Raw genomic sequence first — 16763 nt, forward strand, 5'->3', positions numbered from 1 at the left:
TTTGTCAGTCCTTTTTTAAGGTTTTAAAATATAATTTCATGTCATTTTTAAATTGGTGACTAGCCTATTCGGTTTTCTTTCAGATCATTTACATTTATACATATCAAATTTTCAAATAAAATTAAAAGATTCAAAATAAAAAACATGTCATTTATCCAAATAATTTTCTTCATAGTAAAAAAATTCTACCAGGCTGTCTTGGTCATGGATGTATTAAGAGAACGGTCTTGGTCCGTTAGAGCATATGGGGAATGACGTAAATAAAAAAAAAAAAGACTGACTTGGATGTGGGCGGGGCTTGATGTCAAGCCCCGCCTTCCTGCAGACTGCAGCGAGATGTACTTGTACAGCTTGGGAAGTCTTTTTAGTTGTTGCACCCTGGTTGCATACTGTCTATGGTTGCACCCATAGACAGTATGGTTGCACCCATGGATGTATTAAGAGGTTGCACCATGGAGTTGCGTACGCCATTTTATTTATTCTATAGGAAATCTCTCTTATCGATTACACCCAAACCCTCAGGGGAAATTATGATGAATTGAATTTTTTTGCTCAGGGGCACATCAGAACCAACCCATTCATAAATAATGTACAGTGGTGGAAAGTAACTATTTTCTCGAGTACTGTACTAAAGTACAATTATATACAGTATATAAAGTAATTAAAATGAGCTCCACCTTTACCAACCGCAACATTAAAGTGATACCTATATTTTCTATCAATCATTATGAACCAATAACATAATATACATTATTCTGAAATGGGCTGTTCTGCATAACTACTTTTACTTTTGGTACTTCAATATATTTTGATAATGATCATTTTGCACTTTTACTTAGGTAACATTTTGAATGCAGGACTTTTACTTGTAAATAGTATTTCTACACTGTGATAGTGATGATTTTACTTAAGTAAAATATCTGAGTACTTCTTCCATCCTCATAACATATCATATTCAAAATGGAAATAATTCATATTCTTTGTAGCTGAATAGGACCTTTAAAAAAAAAAACAAGCACGAAAATCAATGTTCACAAGAGAAACCATTTATTCTTCAAAACCCATGAGGCATCATATCATTCAAAATAATAACATTAGGAAGGCAAAAATGACATAGCAGGGTTTTTTTAAGGCACAGGATAGATAACAAGAAAAGTATTAAAAACCTCCAACAGTTATGACTGTGTGGCAAAACATGTACATGCCTTACGACATAGCTGTGATATCTTAACAAGTTCTGGCAGCCCTGCTCATCAAATGCAATAGCTGTTATCTCTGCTCATAATATTCAGTTTGTTCAACAAATCAAGCAATCGAACTTTATTCAAGTATCCTTCATATTATACAGCACTTGTTCATAGCCCTAAAATGCTCCCTGGTATTCAGTAACATCCAAAATTTCACAGTCCTCTTAAAATATACAGAGCAATCATTTTATTCGCTGCATATGTGCATTCCATGTTTGTAATCAAGCATAAAGAATGATAACAGGTAAACAATCAAATAACACGGCATGACAAAAAAATATCAAGTCAAGACTGCTACTTGAGCCTACTTTTCTTATTCTCTCTGTTCCTTTGGTAAGAGTTCTCTCAGACGACAAAACAGAATTTGTCACATTTGAACAAATGCAACAGAAAGCAATAACATTTCTGACACATTTCAATATAATTTCTTTTAAGGAAATATAATGACATGAAAACCTCTCCAAATTACTATATATTAGTCGGGGCGGCCTCTAGCTCACCCAGTAAGAGCGTTCGCCCCCTGAGTCCTGCAGCGGCGCGGGTTCGAATCCGACCTGCTGCCCTTTGCTGCATGTCGTCCCCCATCTGTTTCCCCCTTTCATGTCTATCCACTGTCACTGTATAAATAAAGGGAAAAGCCCCAAAAAAATCATCTTTAAAAAAAAAAAAAATTATATATTAGTAATTTGATATTTACATAAAACACTGAAACTAGAGACAAGGCAGTTGGTGTGTTTCATTACAATATGTGACAATATCTCACAGTAATGAAATAATGATAGTTGTTTAAAAAATGTCTTGCATGCTAAAATAAGTGTTGTAAACTATATGAAAAATGTACATGAATACAACAAAATGGTGTGCCCTTATATTAACAAATCACTATATTACAGCGGAGAGGTGGTTTCATTGTGTGAGGAGGGAGTCTTGAATACTTCTTATGCCTTGACACGACACACCATCTTCACTCAGATCATACCTGCAAGAGTAATAATAAATAATAAAGAAATATATATATATATATACTGTATATATATACACATATATATTAAAGCACTAAAAGGTAGTTTATTACCTAAAGAAATCCCTCAATGCTGCACAGGGCAAAATTAAAATACAAGCTTACCATTGTGTCCATCCTTTTGATATATCCGCCCCACTTAAATCTACCAGAACCTGCGATTTTGAACAAGAAGCAAAACAGACATTAGGTTTTTGGAATATATGGCGTATTAGGGAGTGGCTCTACCGCTGGAGAATACACATAATAAGCCAGAAGTTACCTTTCCCAAAAGCCCTCTGTGTTTGGACAGGATGCTCCCTCCGTTCTTCACTGCTACATCCAGAGTTCTCCTGTGGAGCTCCACCATAGATACACTAAACTCAAACCTGCAAACAAAAATACACACAGATTGTCTAAAACCAATGTAACATGGAGTAATTTTTTCAAATGAAAATGCTTCATTTGTTACAACATTAGACATTTTCTTCAATTGTTCATTTGGATCAGACTCTTAATGTTTGATTTATTGTAGAACCATATTATATAGGGCTGAACGATTAATTGCATTTGCGATAATATCGCGATATGTTAAAACGCAATTTCCTAATCGCAAAGGCTGCGATTTGGTCACATGACTCGCGAGAGCAAATCAGTCTGCACTCCGCAGAGAAAGCATCAACTAGCACGCTAACGCTACACTGTACCATGAGCTGATTTCTGTCATTCAAACAACTCTGAGTTGTAGTTTAAAACTTTTACAGCCATTTTAATAAAATGAAGGGTTTTATTCTGGTTCGAGTCCATACATGCAGTTAATGGATACAGACACGCAGAACTGAAGGCTCGGTTGGCAACTAGCTCTGATTAGCTGTTAGCTCCGGTTAGCGGTTAGCTCCGTTATAAAGATATGGAGTGGAGGAGCTGCCACTGAGCGGGGTAACAACCAGACTCTGATAAATGACGTTCGGGGAGCTTTCACAGCAGCGTGGCCGCGGTTCAACACCAGCAACTAGCTAACGCAAAGATAGCCTCTCTGAGCAAGTGCACACGGCAGCACGCAACTTCACGAGGGGGAGGGGCTGGAGGCAGCTCCTCTCTGTGCACTGTAAAAAATTACACTGTTGTGTGTGTGTGTGTGTATATACTATATTTTTACTTTTTTAACTGTCTAGTGTGTAATTGTGTGTTGTTCATACTATAAAATGATTTATTGTTTGTCTTTGTTGAATAATACAGAAGACAAAGCTTAAAAAAAAAAAATCGAATCGCAATATTTGGGGAAAAAAATCGCAATTAGATTATTTTCAAAAATCGTTCAGCCCTAATATTACAATCACAGTAATATAATAATGTTGTAATTACAAACATTAAGCCTATTATTAAAATTAAACCTTCAAGAACAGGACCCCGACAGCTGCAACACACATCTGATAGTATATCATAAATACTTGTTAGATTACAAACATGCTCATTTTAAGCACAAGATATTAATAGTATTTATACCCACGTTTGATCATAAACAGGGTTAAGGTTCCTCTTCATTGTACTGGTCTTTCTCCTCCCCGTTCGGCTCTTGTCAGGCAGCAAACAGAGGCGTATGAAGGGATCCGAGCTGTCTTTGGTGAAGGCTATCAAGTTACTAGAGGACACACAGGACAAAATTGTTTCACTCACATGTCACATGTTGTTTAGGTTAATGGTGCCTGTTTATTCTTAAATGTTAGTAACTTCACAGAAGCAAAAGGACCTGCTTACTGAAGAATCACTAATTATAATAAACGATGGAAACTTGCGCCAAAAATGAAATTAGTAGGAAAGAGTCCTTGAATATGAGACCACCATTTAACTAAAAGTCTCCCATTTATCAATCACAAAACTAATTTAAATGCAGGGTATGATGGCAGTTGTGGACCTCACCGGCAAGCGTGCACCACCACAATGAGTTTGTTCCTTTGGGAGCTGTGTCGGACAGTCAGTTGGATCTCGCCCAGGGGGTACTGGCTGGGGGCCGAACCACTATAAACACACCAGAGTAAGTCTTCCAGTTAAATTATTCAGCAGGGACAGATGGATAGCTCGACAGGTAGTCAGATAAAATATTCACATATTCCAAAAACAAGTCAAGATGCCATTCTATCAGAGCAACAGAAATTAAATTACATAAATACATTAAAAAACCAACAAGATCCCTGAAATAAGGAGAAAAACATATTCAGAAATGGGGGGCAATCTCTCAATGACAGGAACATTAAGTGGGAAACCATTCTAAAAAATAACGTATCGTATATGCCATTTACTTCTGCAGCTGACGAAGCCTTTGCTGAAGCTCCAAGGTGGCGAAGGGCAGAGAGATATCCGAGGCCAGGCTGGGTGTGGACTCCTTGTGAGGCAGGTGTTTCTGGGAGCTAGACATGCAGGTGCTCAGGTTAGAGAAACTGCGGAGAGGGCTGGCTGAGTATGGCTCGCCATCCCTGTGTTGGAGGGTGAGGGTGGAAGCGTCTATGGGTGGTGGAGGTGTGGGTGGAGGCAGTGGGGAATCTGAGGCTGATCGTCTCTGGGTGGGGGCTGGGGTTGGCTGCGGTACACTGGACTTCCTGACCTGGATGGAGGAGGGCTGGTCGGAGGACACCTGCTTCTCCAGGGACAGGATCTACAGAAAGACAAGAGGACATTACTGGGAATAATGAATAGGAACTACAGTTAAGTACTGGAATAATATTCTGTATACAATTTGGAATTTACTTGTGTTGTGATGTTATTTCCTGTCAAGGTACTCAAGTAAAATACCACAAAATAAAAACTAAATAAAGGGGATTTGGTTAGGTTAGTGGTTTTAAATGCAACCTTAAACTGACTAAAGCAATGATCTGACTTGTTTAAAAACTGTATGGTTAAAGTGACTAATCCATTCTTGTAAAGTGGTCTTAAAACTGCGGATACTGATGTAAAAGATTCAGGTATTTTTTGAGTGTCTTTGTACAGCGAAATATGTCTTCATGGAGCAATCTATCTTTCAATCTTCTGGTTCCAAAACGGTCAATAAGCCTGTAAAGCAATTTCCCCATTTGGATATCTGTTCTGAATCTTGATATGTTGGTTGTGATCCAATACAGGAAAGCTATTTCAGTGCAGGTCAATATTTTGATAGGGCTGCATTCATTTTCTTATTTGATCAATCGTAATGATTCAATACAAGAGAATGCACTTTGCGTCAGTGTAATGAAGGGCAATGCAATTTAGTTGCTACAGTATCCTGTGTTTTTTTTAGACAGTGAGTGAAATGATTCTAGTCTGAAACAGAAAGCCAATATTAGCATGATAGTTTTATTAGTATCATATAATGGCAAGGCATCCTTATGAAATGAGAGAACTTTTGAGTTCAGGGATTTGTGAAGAGGGGGAGCCCTTGTCCAGTGACGTCGGGGGGTTGGTTGTGACTGGGGGTGGTTTTCATAGAAACTATCTCTTCACTAGAAAGTAGTTCCAATGAAAACTGTAACTTGTGTTCTATAGATGTGGATTGTCGAAGCAATTTTTCTAACTGCAATTTCTTTTTTAATGCTGTACTAATTCTATTCACCTTTGTTGAATCTGAGAAATTTCAGTGACAGATATCTCACATTTATGTAAATGGACAGATACCATCGGGAAGAAGTATGAACATTTTCATTTTAATTTAATTTAATTTATTTATTTATTGGTCATTTGGTTGAGGTGACCTTCGCTTTTGTGAAGCAACCCACAACCCAAAAAATGCATAGGCCTATAACCTATACACTGCCAGTGGCGAGGATGCTAACTTTCTGGCTGGGACATGTATTCTAGTCTCGGTTTCCTGGCATTATACCATACATGTAGCCATCATGTGCATATTTAAGACCCTTTTTAGAAGATTCTCATTTAAATAAAAAATAAAAAGCTGGAAGTATTACAAAGATTTTTGAGTGGAAAAGCTGCCACAGTTATCATTGCAAACTGCATATGAGTGAAGAAACCGATGAAAAGTAGATAGATAGATAGATAGATAGATAGATAGATAGATAGATAGATAGATACAGTCATGTGAAAAAATTAGGACACAAATGGTAAAGTTGACTAAAAACAGGAATAAAAAAGTCATCTTTTGGAAATTGATCATAATGCCTTAATTAAAAAAATAAGGAAAAATCCAACCTTTAAGGACAACAATTTTGTTTGTTAATGAATAATGTATCGTAAATAAATAAATGTCCTTCCTTAAAATACAGGGGGCATAAATAAGTACACCCCTATGTTAAATTCCCATAGAGGCAGGCAGATTTTTATTTTTAAAGGCCAGTTATTTCATGGATCCAGGATACTATGCATCCTGATAAAGTTCCCTTGGCCTTTGGAATTAAAATAGCCCCACATCATCACATCCCCTTCACCATACCTAGAGATTGGCATGGTTTTATTTCAGTTAGCCTAATAGCTGGTTTAATTTGCATTGAGAGATGATCTTATGGAAAGTAGCCCATGCCAGCCCATAGGTAGGTAGGCAGGTAGGTAGGCAGGCAGACAGGCAGACAGACAGACTGCATACGGTATGGTGAGAAGTGATGCAGTCCATCTTTACCCTCAGGGCCATCTTCAGTTTAATGGTGGAGCTGGGCCCGGAGTTCTTGAGAGGAAAGCACTGAGTCAGCGTCATGTCCTTCTCCTCCAACAGGCCGCTTAAGGGCACCGTCAAATTACCCAGGGTGCATTTGTGCTTGTCATCTTTTACCTGTGCATTAAGAAAGATCTGCTTTAACACAAGACAACTACTTACACCATGTGGTGCATGATCTTATAAAATATATATATATAATAATATAACATGTTATATCTGTGACAATATGAAATGAGTGGTTAGGCAGCTTTACCTCCAGCTCGAGCTCCTGCCTCCTGGGATTGTGAACAAAGAATGAGAAACATTCTTCCCACAGTGGCTCCTTGTTCTTGTACCGGATCTTTGTGGAAGACAGATAGTGGTTTGTTAGTTGGTAATACAAATACACTTGAGAGAAGCTCACAGTTCATCTCAATAGTACCTTCAGTCCATAGAACGTGTTTTGTTTTAAACTTGAATGTAGAATGATAATATCACTAATATATATACATACTAATACTGTCAGCATTGCACTTCAACTGAATACAATTTATTTTTATTGCATGTTTTGGTTATTTGTTTTGTATATTTTCAGGTTATACTTATTTTCCCTTAATTGTTTGCATCTTTTATTTTTGCATACCTTACACAAGTATATGAATTTATTTGAATATAGGTGTCATTTCTACAGTTCTACTTAATACACTAATGTTCAAAAACCTGTAATTAGCTGTTTTGATTTTCAATCTACTATCAATTAGCCAGTTTCCCCACAAGATGTGTTCTCATGAATGAATTAGGACAGTTATAGGCTTTTCATAGTGTTGGCGCTGTAAGCAAATTGGATTTTAAATGGAACAATGACTATGAGGTTAAAGTGTTTTTTTCATAGCCCTGTTCTTACATCACAGTCCTCTAATTTTAAGACAATAAAGCAGGGCAACAATCATAAACATAGTATACTGTAGGCAAGGTGACCAAAGAGTTTTTATGGCCAAGCAGAATGATTCTGACTGGCCAAGTCAGTCATCCTGATTAAACCTCTCCTAAACACAGTGTGGGCGTGTACAGACTGTGCTTGATTGACATCACTCACTCTAATGTATACAGTTGTGAAGTGAGAGGAGCTATCTTGAGCAAATCTGGTCTGTAAGTAAAATAAAATTTATTTTTCTCCAAAGGTAACGTTACAGTTGGAGAACCACTTGGATGTGTATGAAATTCTTCAGGTTGAATCATTAGTGCAAATGATTAACAACTTCATTCGAAAATATCTGGTTCTTTAATAAAAAAGTGAACTACAACTCCCAAGGTGCATTTCAGCAACACATCTAATCACAGAACTTTGGGATTCTGGGTCAATTTTTAGATTAACTCAAACTCAGTCATTATGGCACCCTGTTTTGTTTCCATCTGCAACAACAGGTCCAAGACTCATGGGTATTGTAGCATTTTGAGCTGTTCGCCATCCTGAACTGACAGACAAGACATGATTTCTCAGAACCATTGAAATAGTTCAAACTAATGGCCACATCATGAACCTATAGGATGGTAACATTATAAATATGTTTTTGTTTTCAGGGACTTAAAATATGATGACTTTATCAAAGTTCATGTTAACTTTCGAGATTATTTTCTGTTACCAAAAAGAATGTATATATATATATGTATGTATATAATGTATACAAGATTTATTTGATGTGGCTGTAAACACCCTCAAATAACTAAAGTGCCTATCTTATAACTCTGTTACAAAAGGAGCAACAAACCTCCCTAAATCCATTACAGTACATACTTGCAGTAAAGCGTCTGCATCAAAAGTAACTTGGTCCACTTATGTTGTTCTTTCTCCTGAATAATTTCCCTTTTGAACTCTATATAGAACTTGCCCACAACAAATAGCTGGTAAACACAATATTCGTCGGTGTAGAAGCTCTTTAGCTTTACAGTTAATGGTATGTTGGAGGTTATACAGTAATACCTTTCTTTTATTTCCTTGTACAATAACTTTCAGTTCATCTCTCTTTTAATACCACAGTGCGAGGGAAACATTTTGTAACAGAAAGCTCCAGCGAGAGACTGTTAAAGAATGAGATGTGTTGGCTGTTGGACTTCAATATGTCTTTGTGTGTAAGAATGTTAGAAATATTCTGCTAAATATAACTGCTGTGTTCAATCTTTGGTTGTCCAGATGCTATTGCCAACTTAACATTTCCTCTCATAATGAAAGGAAAGGACAAAATCTGACATATAATAGTAATAATAGATACCTATATGACTTACCTTGCTCTCAAGTGTTTTGTGTCCAACAGTAAACTGGACATACGAACTGGGTTCGCTGCTACTCTTCTTTGCACACTATTCGAGAATCAGAGAGAGGGATTAGCTGATTCTCCTCACTGTGACACACAATGCACAACATAATAACACCCAAACTCAAACATTAGCTCCTTGAGACTCTGTATGGCGCACACAATGGTGAAAGAACCAGTAGTTCAAAGGGGAAGGAACATGACCACACAGTTTGACAAGCAGGGCTACAGGCAGAGAGGCTACCAAGGAGACTGCCAGGCTTTGTCTCCTCTTCTTTCTAATTTTAGCATGCTGGGTTTTGACAGCTAAAGTATTATTCAGTACCCCTTACAAAATAATAATACCCTAACTATCTACCAGCCAGGGGGGAATTCTTAACGTCCTCGTTAACCCATCCTTTCTCTTGAGGATGGTGATTAAATTTGACAAATCTTTCTCACCAGCATTAGAATTAAGCTCCACATTGTACATCCAGGCTTATTAACACAATCCGACACTTCAATATGTCACAACTTGAACTGAGAAGGCACTTAGCACAAACAACTTAAATATGCCTTGGGTTTTGCCAAAACATTTGATCATGTTTCTCTATATTGCAATTCTACACCTGCTACTTCTGTCTAATGTGTATAAGCAACACCTATTGCACACATGTCCGTCTTAGTGGAGTTTATTCTTATCCGAAACGAGGGTGTTGTATGTTATTCATACTTAAAAGCCCTCTGAGACAAATCTATGAACTCACATTTTATGATTATTTCCATATATTTCCATGGTGACTTGGTTGTTAACAATTAAATCACATTTGTGGGGGCGGCCTCTAGCTCACTCAGTAACAGTGTTGGGAACGTTACTTTAAAAAAGTAATTAGTTATAGTTACTCACTACTTGTTCCAAAAATTAACTGAGTTAGTAACTGAATTACTCTATGATAAAAGTAACTCATTACCAGGGAAAGTAACTATTTGCGTTACTGTTAAAAAAAAAAAAAAAAGTTGCTATATGTCAAAGAATTTGGATTTTTTTGAGCAGTTTTTTTGTTGTGAGGCAGAAAGACCTAGCTTTTGCTGCTTGGAGGACTTTGCTCCAAGTCCTTCTTTGCTAGTGGATGGCGAGCTATCATCTGTGGTGGAGATATCGGTGTTTTTGGCCACTAGCTTTGTAGATGCGTGTGTCGTTGTGAGATGCTTCATTAAATTAGAGTTGTTTACAACGGATGTCGACAAAGTCTTCGCTCCTGGACATAATGTACACATTACATGCACGTTCTTGCCTTTGACCACAATGAATTTGAAGTAGTGCTTATATCTCCACCTTGAAAATGCCAACTTTTCATCCATAGACTGTATATAGTTTTCATCGTATTGCTCCTGACTCGCCATCTCTGCTGCTTCATCGAATCTGTTTAGCTGTTGTGTGTGTGTGTGTGTGTGTGTGTGTGTGTGTGTGTGTGTGTGTGTGTGTGTGTGTGTGTGTGTGTGTGTGTGTAGGTGGCGCTTGCTGGCATATGTGTAAAAACACTGGCTCTGATTGGCTACCATGAAACATGACTCTGCCTTAGCCAATCATAATCGCTTACCTCGTTATTAACCCACCTTCTCACCAGAGCCACTCTGCTCCTCACTAGCTGTAAGTCAGGGGTGCGTGCGTTCGGGTTACACAGTTTATTCAATCAATGCATAGTAACGCACCGCATTTAACGTCCAGTAACGTTAACGGCGTTGTAACGACGGGAAAAGTAATTCATTAGATTACCCCGTTACTGAAAAAATAACGTCGTTACCTAACGCCGTTCTTTTAAACGGCGTTATTCCAAACACTGCTCAGTAAGAGTTCGCCCCATGTTGGCTGACTTGCTGCCCTTTGCTGCGTGTCATCTCCCATCTCTCTCCCCCTTTCCTGTCTATCCAGTGTCACTATAGAATAAAGAGAAAATCCCCAAATCCTGTCTTCATCAGGTTGGTGAAGGCAAGCTAAATGAAACAGACGCACAATGCTGCAGTGAGTTTCACCATAAACTGATGTTGCATGAAATGCAGAAAAGCTGGCCTGACAAGCATGAGTTCCTGCTCCATACCAAAGTTTCAACTTGATGGTTGACATTCACAGCTACCACAGGCTGGGTAGCTCTGCTGGTTTGCTGTTGAAAACCACTGACCCAATTAACTTCCAATACAAGAAAAATACCCACATATTGGATAGACACGAGAAGGACAACTTCTCAATCAACCATAAAGATTGAAGACATAATGACAATAGAACAGGTTGAAATATTTGAGTGCAATTTTAGACTTGTGTAAGCCAGATCACGAGTTAGTAAAGGTAGAAAATCATGTATCATTACAAATAAGGAGAAAAGAGTGTACATCACAACAAAGGCACAAAACCTACGATGCAATCATCCATCTTCATACACATTTGTTTTAAAAGGAAAATTCACTCTGCTTGTTTGATAATCATCACAATCCAATGAGGTTGGATGGTGCACTTGAGGAAACACATATGAGACACAGGGTGTGATCTGTACATGCAAACCATTTTTCCCACATTACCTTCAGAGCCTTAAAGACTTGCTTCAACCCGTCATAGGTGAAATCTGACAGGTTGCTCTTTAAGCCATAAGGAGATTTGGGGGAGAAAATCACACCCACAGTTAGTACATCGGGAGTGGTTGTGTATGGTTTAGAGGCATGAGGGGAAAAAAACCCAAAACATGTTAAAATATGTGTCGTATTAGAATGATATGGGGGATAAATAAAAGGCAGCAGGAGGGCTGATATTGTTGACACTGCAGGGAGCTAACAATGAAAACTCAGGTCAGAATAATGATATGAGGGTGTTTACTTCAGGTAAGATTTCGAGGAGCTACTTTGAGACACTTTTTTAATAAGCTACAGGCTTTCTGTGTCTGTGCAGCAACACATAAATTGGCTGACTAATTCACACAGATCATTATGAGCGCTTTGTACTGCAGATATTTTTTAGCCTTGAACTAAGCATCGGATTAAGCAGAATATGCATCTAACTAACACGAAGGCATAGCTGAGTCCTTAATGTTAATGGTTATTGGGCACTCGGGGTACTTTTTATTAGACATAACAATAAAACCATGCAGCTAAGACATGCTTTGAGATGCAAGTTTTCAAAGACTCCTGTTACTGTTCAACCCACGTCATCGCACACCACTAATGCTTACACTATCAGGATGCAAAAGTACTGGGGGACTCACAAATATTGTTCTATACTCTGAAGTATTGCTCTCACAAAAGACTAGACCAGATGCTCTCCTCTCACTTAAGTTTCCACAGCCTAAGCTGCCTGTGAAGACACTCTTGGGTGAAGAGGAAAGAGAGTAAAGAGAAAAAGGTGGAGTTATGAGGACTGAGGTGGCTCATAAGGTTACAGGCAGGTTTTACCACATTTGGTGCAATGATAGCTTTTGAATCCTATTAGATACACTGTAAAGTCCTGAAAAGTAGAGGTTTGGAGGTTTAAGGTTCTCATCTGACAACAGCTACAAAAATACTGACATAAGACAGAATTCCTGAGGTTTAGTGACTTGATCATAAAACTTGATAAACTGTTTGGAGCTGGAGGCTACATCCATAATAAGAGTTTGTAATAGCTAAGATAATAAGGAAAATATTGAAAACACCTGCCCTGGTTGTTAGGTTCACCTGGAGGTCAGAGTGCAGTGTAAACCAAAATTTACATGGAAAGCAAACTGATGAAGTCAATCAAGTGTCACAAAAAAATATGGTAACAGGAATGTGGAGCATTGCTGCACACTGAGCAATAATCCTTGGTTAAACAAGTATGCAACACTGGTATTTCTTACTGAACTGGTTCAGTGTTGCTAATGTGGTGTGTGTGTGTGTGTGTGTGTGTGTGTGTGTGTGTGTGTGTGTGTGTGTGTGTGTGTGTGTGTGTGTGCGTGTGTGTGTGTGTGTGTGTGTGTGTGTGTGTTTTGGGTAGAGAGCAAGAAGGCTGCATATGCCTAATGCTATATTTTACCACAAGCTATAGCATCAGAACAATAGCACTGCTACCTTCAAAACAAAGTGAACGTTGCAGTATCTTACAGGCAAATTCTTTGCTGAGTCCAGATGGACCACAAGCAGTGCTGACGATAGTCCATCATTGGCCAGGCTCCTGTCTGCACGCACACTTCGCAGCACCTGATTGGACAGAAAAGTCAGTCACCACAGAGAACGATGACAAACAATATTTTAGCTTTGTTAAAACAAGAAAGTTTGGTTTTTTTTTGTACCTGGTCCAACTTCTCAGGAGTGGAGAGCAGAGACAGCCACTCCAGTTTTAAGTGGAGTTTCCCAGTAGGAGCTTCTTCCAGGTCAAACCACTGTGTAAAAAACATCAAAGTTAAATCATTGAGCTAAGTCACTGAAGGGACCAAAACTAATGATTTTTGTAACGACGGGCTAAAGAATTATCTTCAAAACCTGACAAATATCGAACTATTCCTTTAAAACATGTAATCTATAAACTCTAAACAAATTCTAATTAAATGAGTAATATAATGTTGCCATAAAATGCTTTACCTCATCAACCTTCTGTTCTTTATGCAGCTCAGTCATATCAATCATCAGGCTGTGAATAATGACAAATAATTACTCAGATTGCGACGGCAAACAGTAAACAGAGAAATCACACCAATTAATCTGAACACTGAACAGAGAGGGTCCAGCTATCGATTGGCTGCTTTGTGTTGTCAGCGCTGGGTGTAGTGTAACAGTCTTGGGGTAAAATCAATTGACTTTACCCTTGGGCTTGGAACTGTGGAATAACACCTCTTCTTTACTTTAACTGATGTCTACTAGCACAGATACTTTCAACACACCTTCCGCTCAGGTTTCAACAGGGTGTTTAAGACACAATATGTAAGCCATCAACCTGCTAGGGACTGCAGATGAAAATTAGACTGCATGGCTAAATTTGACACATTTACATGTTGGGCTCGGTGCTCATGTTGATTAATGTGCGCTGTCCCTTTTAAATAGAAAACAATCTAAAATCGAATGCTATACCAGATCCTTAGCTTTCCTATATATAGCTGGCCGATAACAACTAAGCTTGCTGTTACATATCTGCCACATTGAGAACTTGTTTCTTATGTGGGATAAGATCAGAGCAGGGCAGGAAATGAGAGAAACTCACCTTCCCAGGAAATCATCTTTGTCAGGATCCTCGTCAAACAGCTCAATCTCAAGGTGTTGACCTGAGTGCTCGTACACCAAAGCCTGATGAAGACAACAGATTGATGCTTGTTCAAGCAGACATGTCCAGTCAATAGACTGATAACCTCCATTAATGTAACGCAGGTTGGGAGAATACACTCGTTTTCATAGTAAACAAATGATCAGATTACTCAAACTAAACTATTATAATAATGTGCAGTATGTGCTCCCTACTCCAAGCGACATCCCAAATCTGTCACCTCATAAACTTCGTTCCATTTGGGATGGAGGCTCTCCTTCACAACCTTGCTCTGAAACAGCTGGTTGCCGATCTGTAGGACACCGTACGGGTCAGACTTGCCCTTGATCAGCCCTCCCAGAAAGGTATCCTTCCCTTCCAGATCCTGAGCCTCCAAGAAGTGAATCCTCAGGACTCCCTGTGGAGACATGCAGAGCACAGCGTTAAGGGGAGCAACTCTGAAATAGCATCTTCTGACACTTCGAGGCCACAATGGAGTCTGACTTGATAGGATGTGATATTACCTGCTGGGTACCATGAGGCAATGTGAGAGAAAACTGGGGCTTATTACTAGGGTTAGGTAGAAACACAATATTTTTAATGGGGTTATTTATTATTTACATTTCATTTCATGATATACATTACAGTTAATGACTGTACGAACCAGAGACCAGAAATGAAAAAGACAACTGTATGGTACCAGGTCATCATGATGACAATGATGTCAAGATCTGTCTGCGTGTAAATTTGAAATGTAGTACTTTTAACTTACTTTATCTTCATTCAATGTATCTTTATGTATTTCTGTAGTAATATCAAACAGAGAAAAGCAACAAATGCTTGCATTTGACTACTTCACATTGCTGGGTGATACTGCCTTAAGCAAGTTTGTTTTTGATTAACTTTTTTTTAATCCAATTTATCAATTGATCAGCTGATGTGGTTCCATATTAAAGTCAGATTGGTAGAATTATTAGCAAAAAGAGTGCAAAGGCATACAATAATTATAGCCTAAAATATCTTAAACATCACAAAATATCTCATGAACAAAGGATGCTGCAAGTGATTATCTTGTTACCATGGAGACAGGTATTAGCAACAAAGCCTTGATATGCTTTTTGCTGCTTTGGCTCTTTTTCATTCTGTTTTATTGCTGTGAGTTACATACAAAACCTTGATATCTGCTTTCTTTTATTACAGAAAGAATAATAAAACACACATCACACAGGCCCACTGAGATTGGACTATCAGGGACTTTCAGCTACTAACCATGAATTCCCTCATGAAGAGGCACATTGAACCACCTGTTTAATTGCATTTTCAAACTGCATTAGTACCTTTGGCATGGGAAAGCGTAGCCTGGCCAGTTCCACATCCCCGACCAGTGGGATGGTGATACGATTGGGTAAAACCAGATAGCTATAGATAATGTCTTGAATCAGACTGTCAGAGAAGCCACTGTAAGGACAGTAGAGAGGGTTGAGAGAAGGGAGGTAGGGAAGATAAACAGAATGAAGCAATGAATTATTTAATAGACAGTAAGGGTGCCCTTGGGTTATAAATGTTCTCCTTTAATCTCAGCTTAGTACAGTACATTTCAGTTCAAGCATGTTGGTGCTGCTAGCCAAAACCCTCTGAATGTCTATCTGTTCCACTAATGATTCAACACTTTGTGACAACAACAACAACGACAACGAGGCCAGAGAATGGCATTACCGCCAAGCTTCCCTTTATTCATTTAGCTGCCGTGGCACTGCTGGAAAATTGCAATCACGGCTGGAAAAAATGGAATTAGAGTGAAAATTCATCATCCGGTGTTATTGCTCAGTCTGTCACTCGAAGAAAAACAGTTGTGATTATGGCACAGCTTTCCATATATCACAATGTGTATATTCTAATCAAAGGTGTTCGTAAACTGGAAGTGATCGTGAAATTGTCTCTGGAGTGATACCAGGACTCTGAAAACACACCGGCTAAATCTACAAAATGGGCGGCGGGAAACACTTAACTGACGACATGGGAGATACAACAACATGGTCAGACATCTAGCCTAATAAATCAGACATTTACTAATACACAGGACCTGAAACACCTATCCCATGTGCTTCCTAGTTGTCCAAAAGTGTAGCAACTTACAGTCGCTAGATGACAGGAGGGCTGATATTGTCACTAGGTATACATTTTGAAAATTCCTATTCTATCCTATGTCTTGTTGAATTAGGCACAGGACCATTCTCCACTAAAGTGTGGTCTGGCTACACCACTTATCTATTCTGGGAAATGATCTAGCTAACTAATCATAACAATGATCCTGGGCGGCCCTAATCAGTAAAAAGTATAAGTGAAAAGTATGAAGTAAGTAAGTATAAGTATC

General features: G+C 38.5%; 1 protein-coding gene across 4 annotated transcripts in view; it reads right to left on the reverse strand.

Annotated features, from left to right (window-relative positions):
• Nucleotides 1-1026: 1026 nt before the first annotated feature.
• esyt2b (extended synaptotagmin-like protein 2b) overlaps nt 1027-16763 on the reverse strand; it is a 32574-nt gene continuing 16837 nt past the window's right edge. Inside the window, exons 8-25 of one of the 4 annotated variants that reach the window (XM_031292916.2) lie at nt 15727-15847; nt 14631-14807; nt 14351-14433; nt 13735-13783; nt 13446-13535; nt 13258-13353; nt 12405-12506; nt 11728-11784; nt 9146-9220; nt 7137-7223; nt 6848-6997; nt 4548-4900; nt 4168-4266; nt 3758-3889; nt 2531-2636; nt 2374-2423; nt 1919-2226; nt 1027-1715 (exon numbers count right to left, since the gene is read on the reverse strand). In XM_031292916.2, coding sequence (XP_031148776.1) covers nt 2154-2226; nt 2374-2423; nt 2531-2636; nt 3758-3889; nt 4168-4266; nt 4548-4900; nt 6848-6997; nt 7137-7223; nt 9146-9220; nt 11728-11784; nt 12405-12506; nt 13258-13353; nt 13446-13535; nt 13735-13783; nt 14351-14433; nt 14631-14807; nt 15727-15847 — 1900 coding nt within the window. In that variant the 3' untranslated portion in view covers nt 1027-1715; nt 1919-2153. The remainder of the gene's footprint in view (nt 1716-1918; nt 2227-2373; nt 2424-2530; nt 2637-3757; nt 3890-4167; nt 4267-4547; nt 4901-6847; nt 6998-7136; nt 7224-9145; nt 9221-11727; nt 11785-12404; nt 12507-13257; nt 13354-13445; nt 13536-13734; nt 13784-14350; nt 14434-14630; nt 14808-15726; nt 15848-16763) is intronic. The other 3 variants (XM_031292918.2, XM_035997989.1, XM_031292919.2) reach the window with 3 other exon arrangements.

Source organism: Sander lucioperca, chromosome 23 (genome assembly GCF_008315115.2).
Source record: "Sander lucioperca isolate FBNREF2018 chromosome 23, SLUC_FBN_1.2, whole genome shotgun sequence".
NCBI lineage: Eukaryota > Metazoa > Chordata > Actinopteri > Perciformes > Percidae > Sander > Sander lucioperca.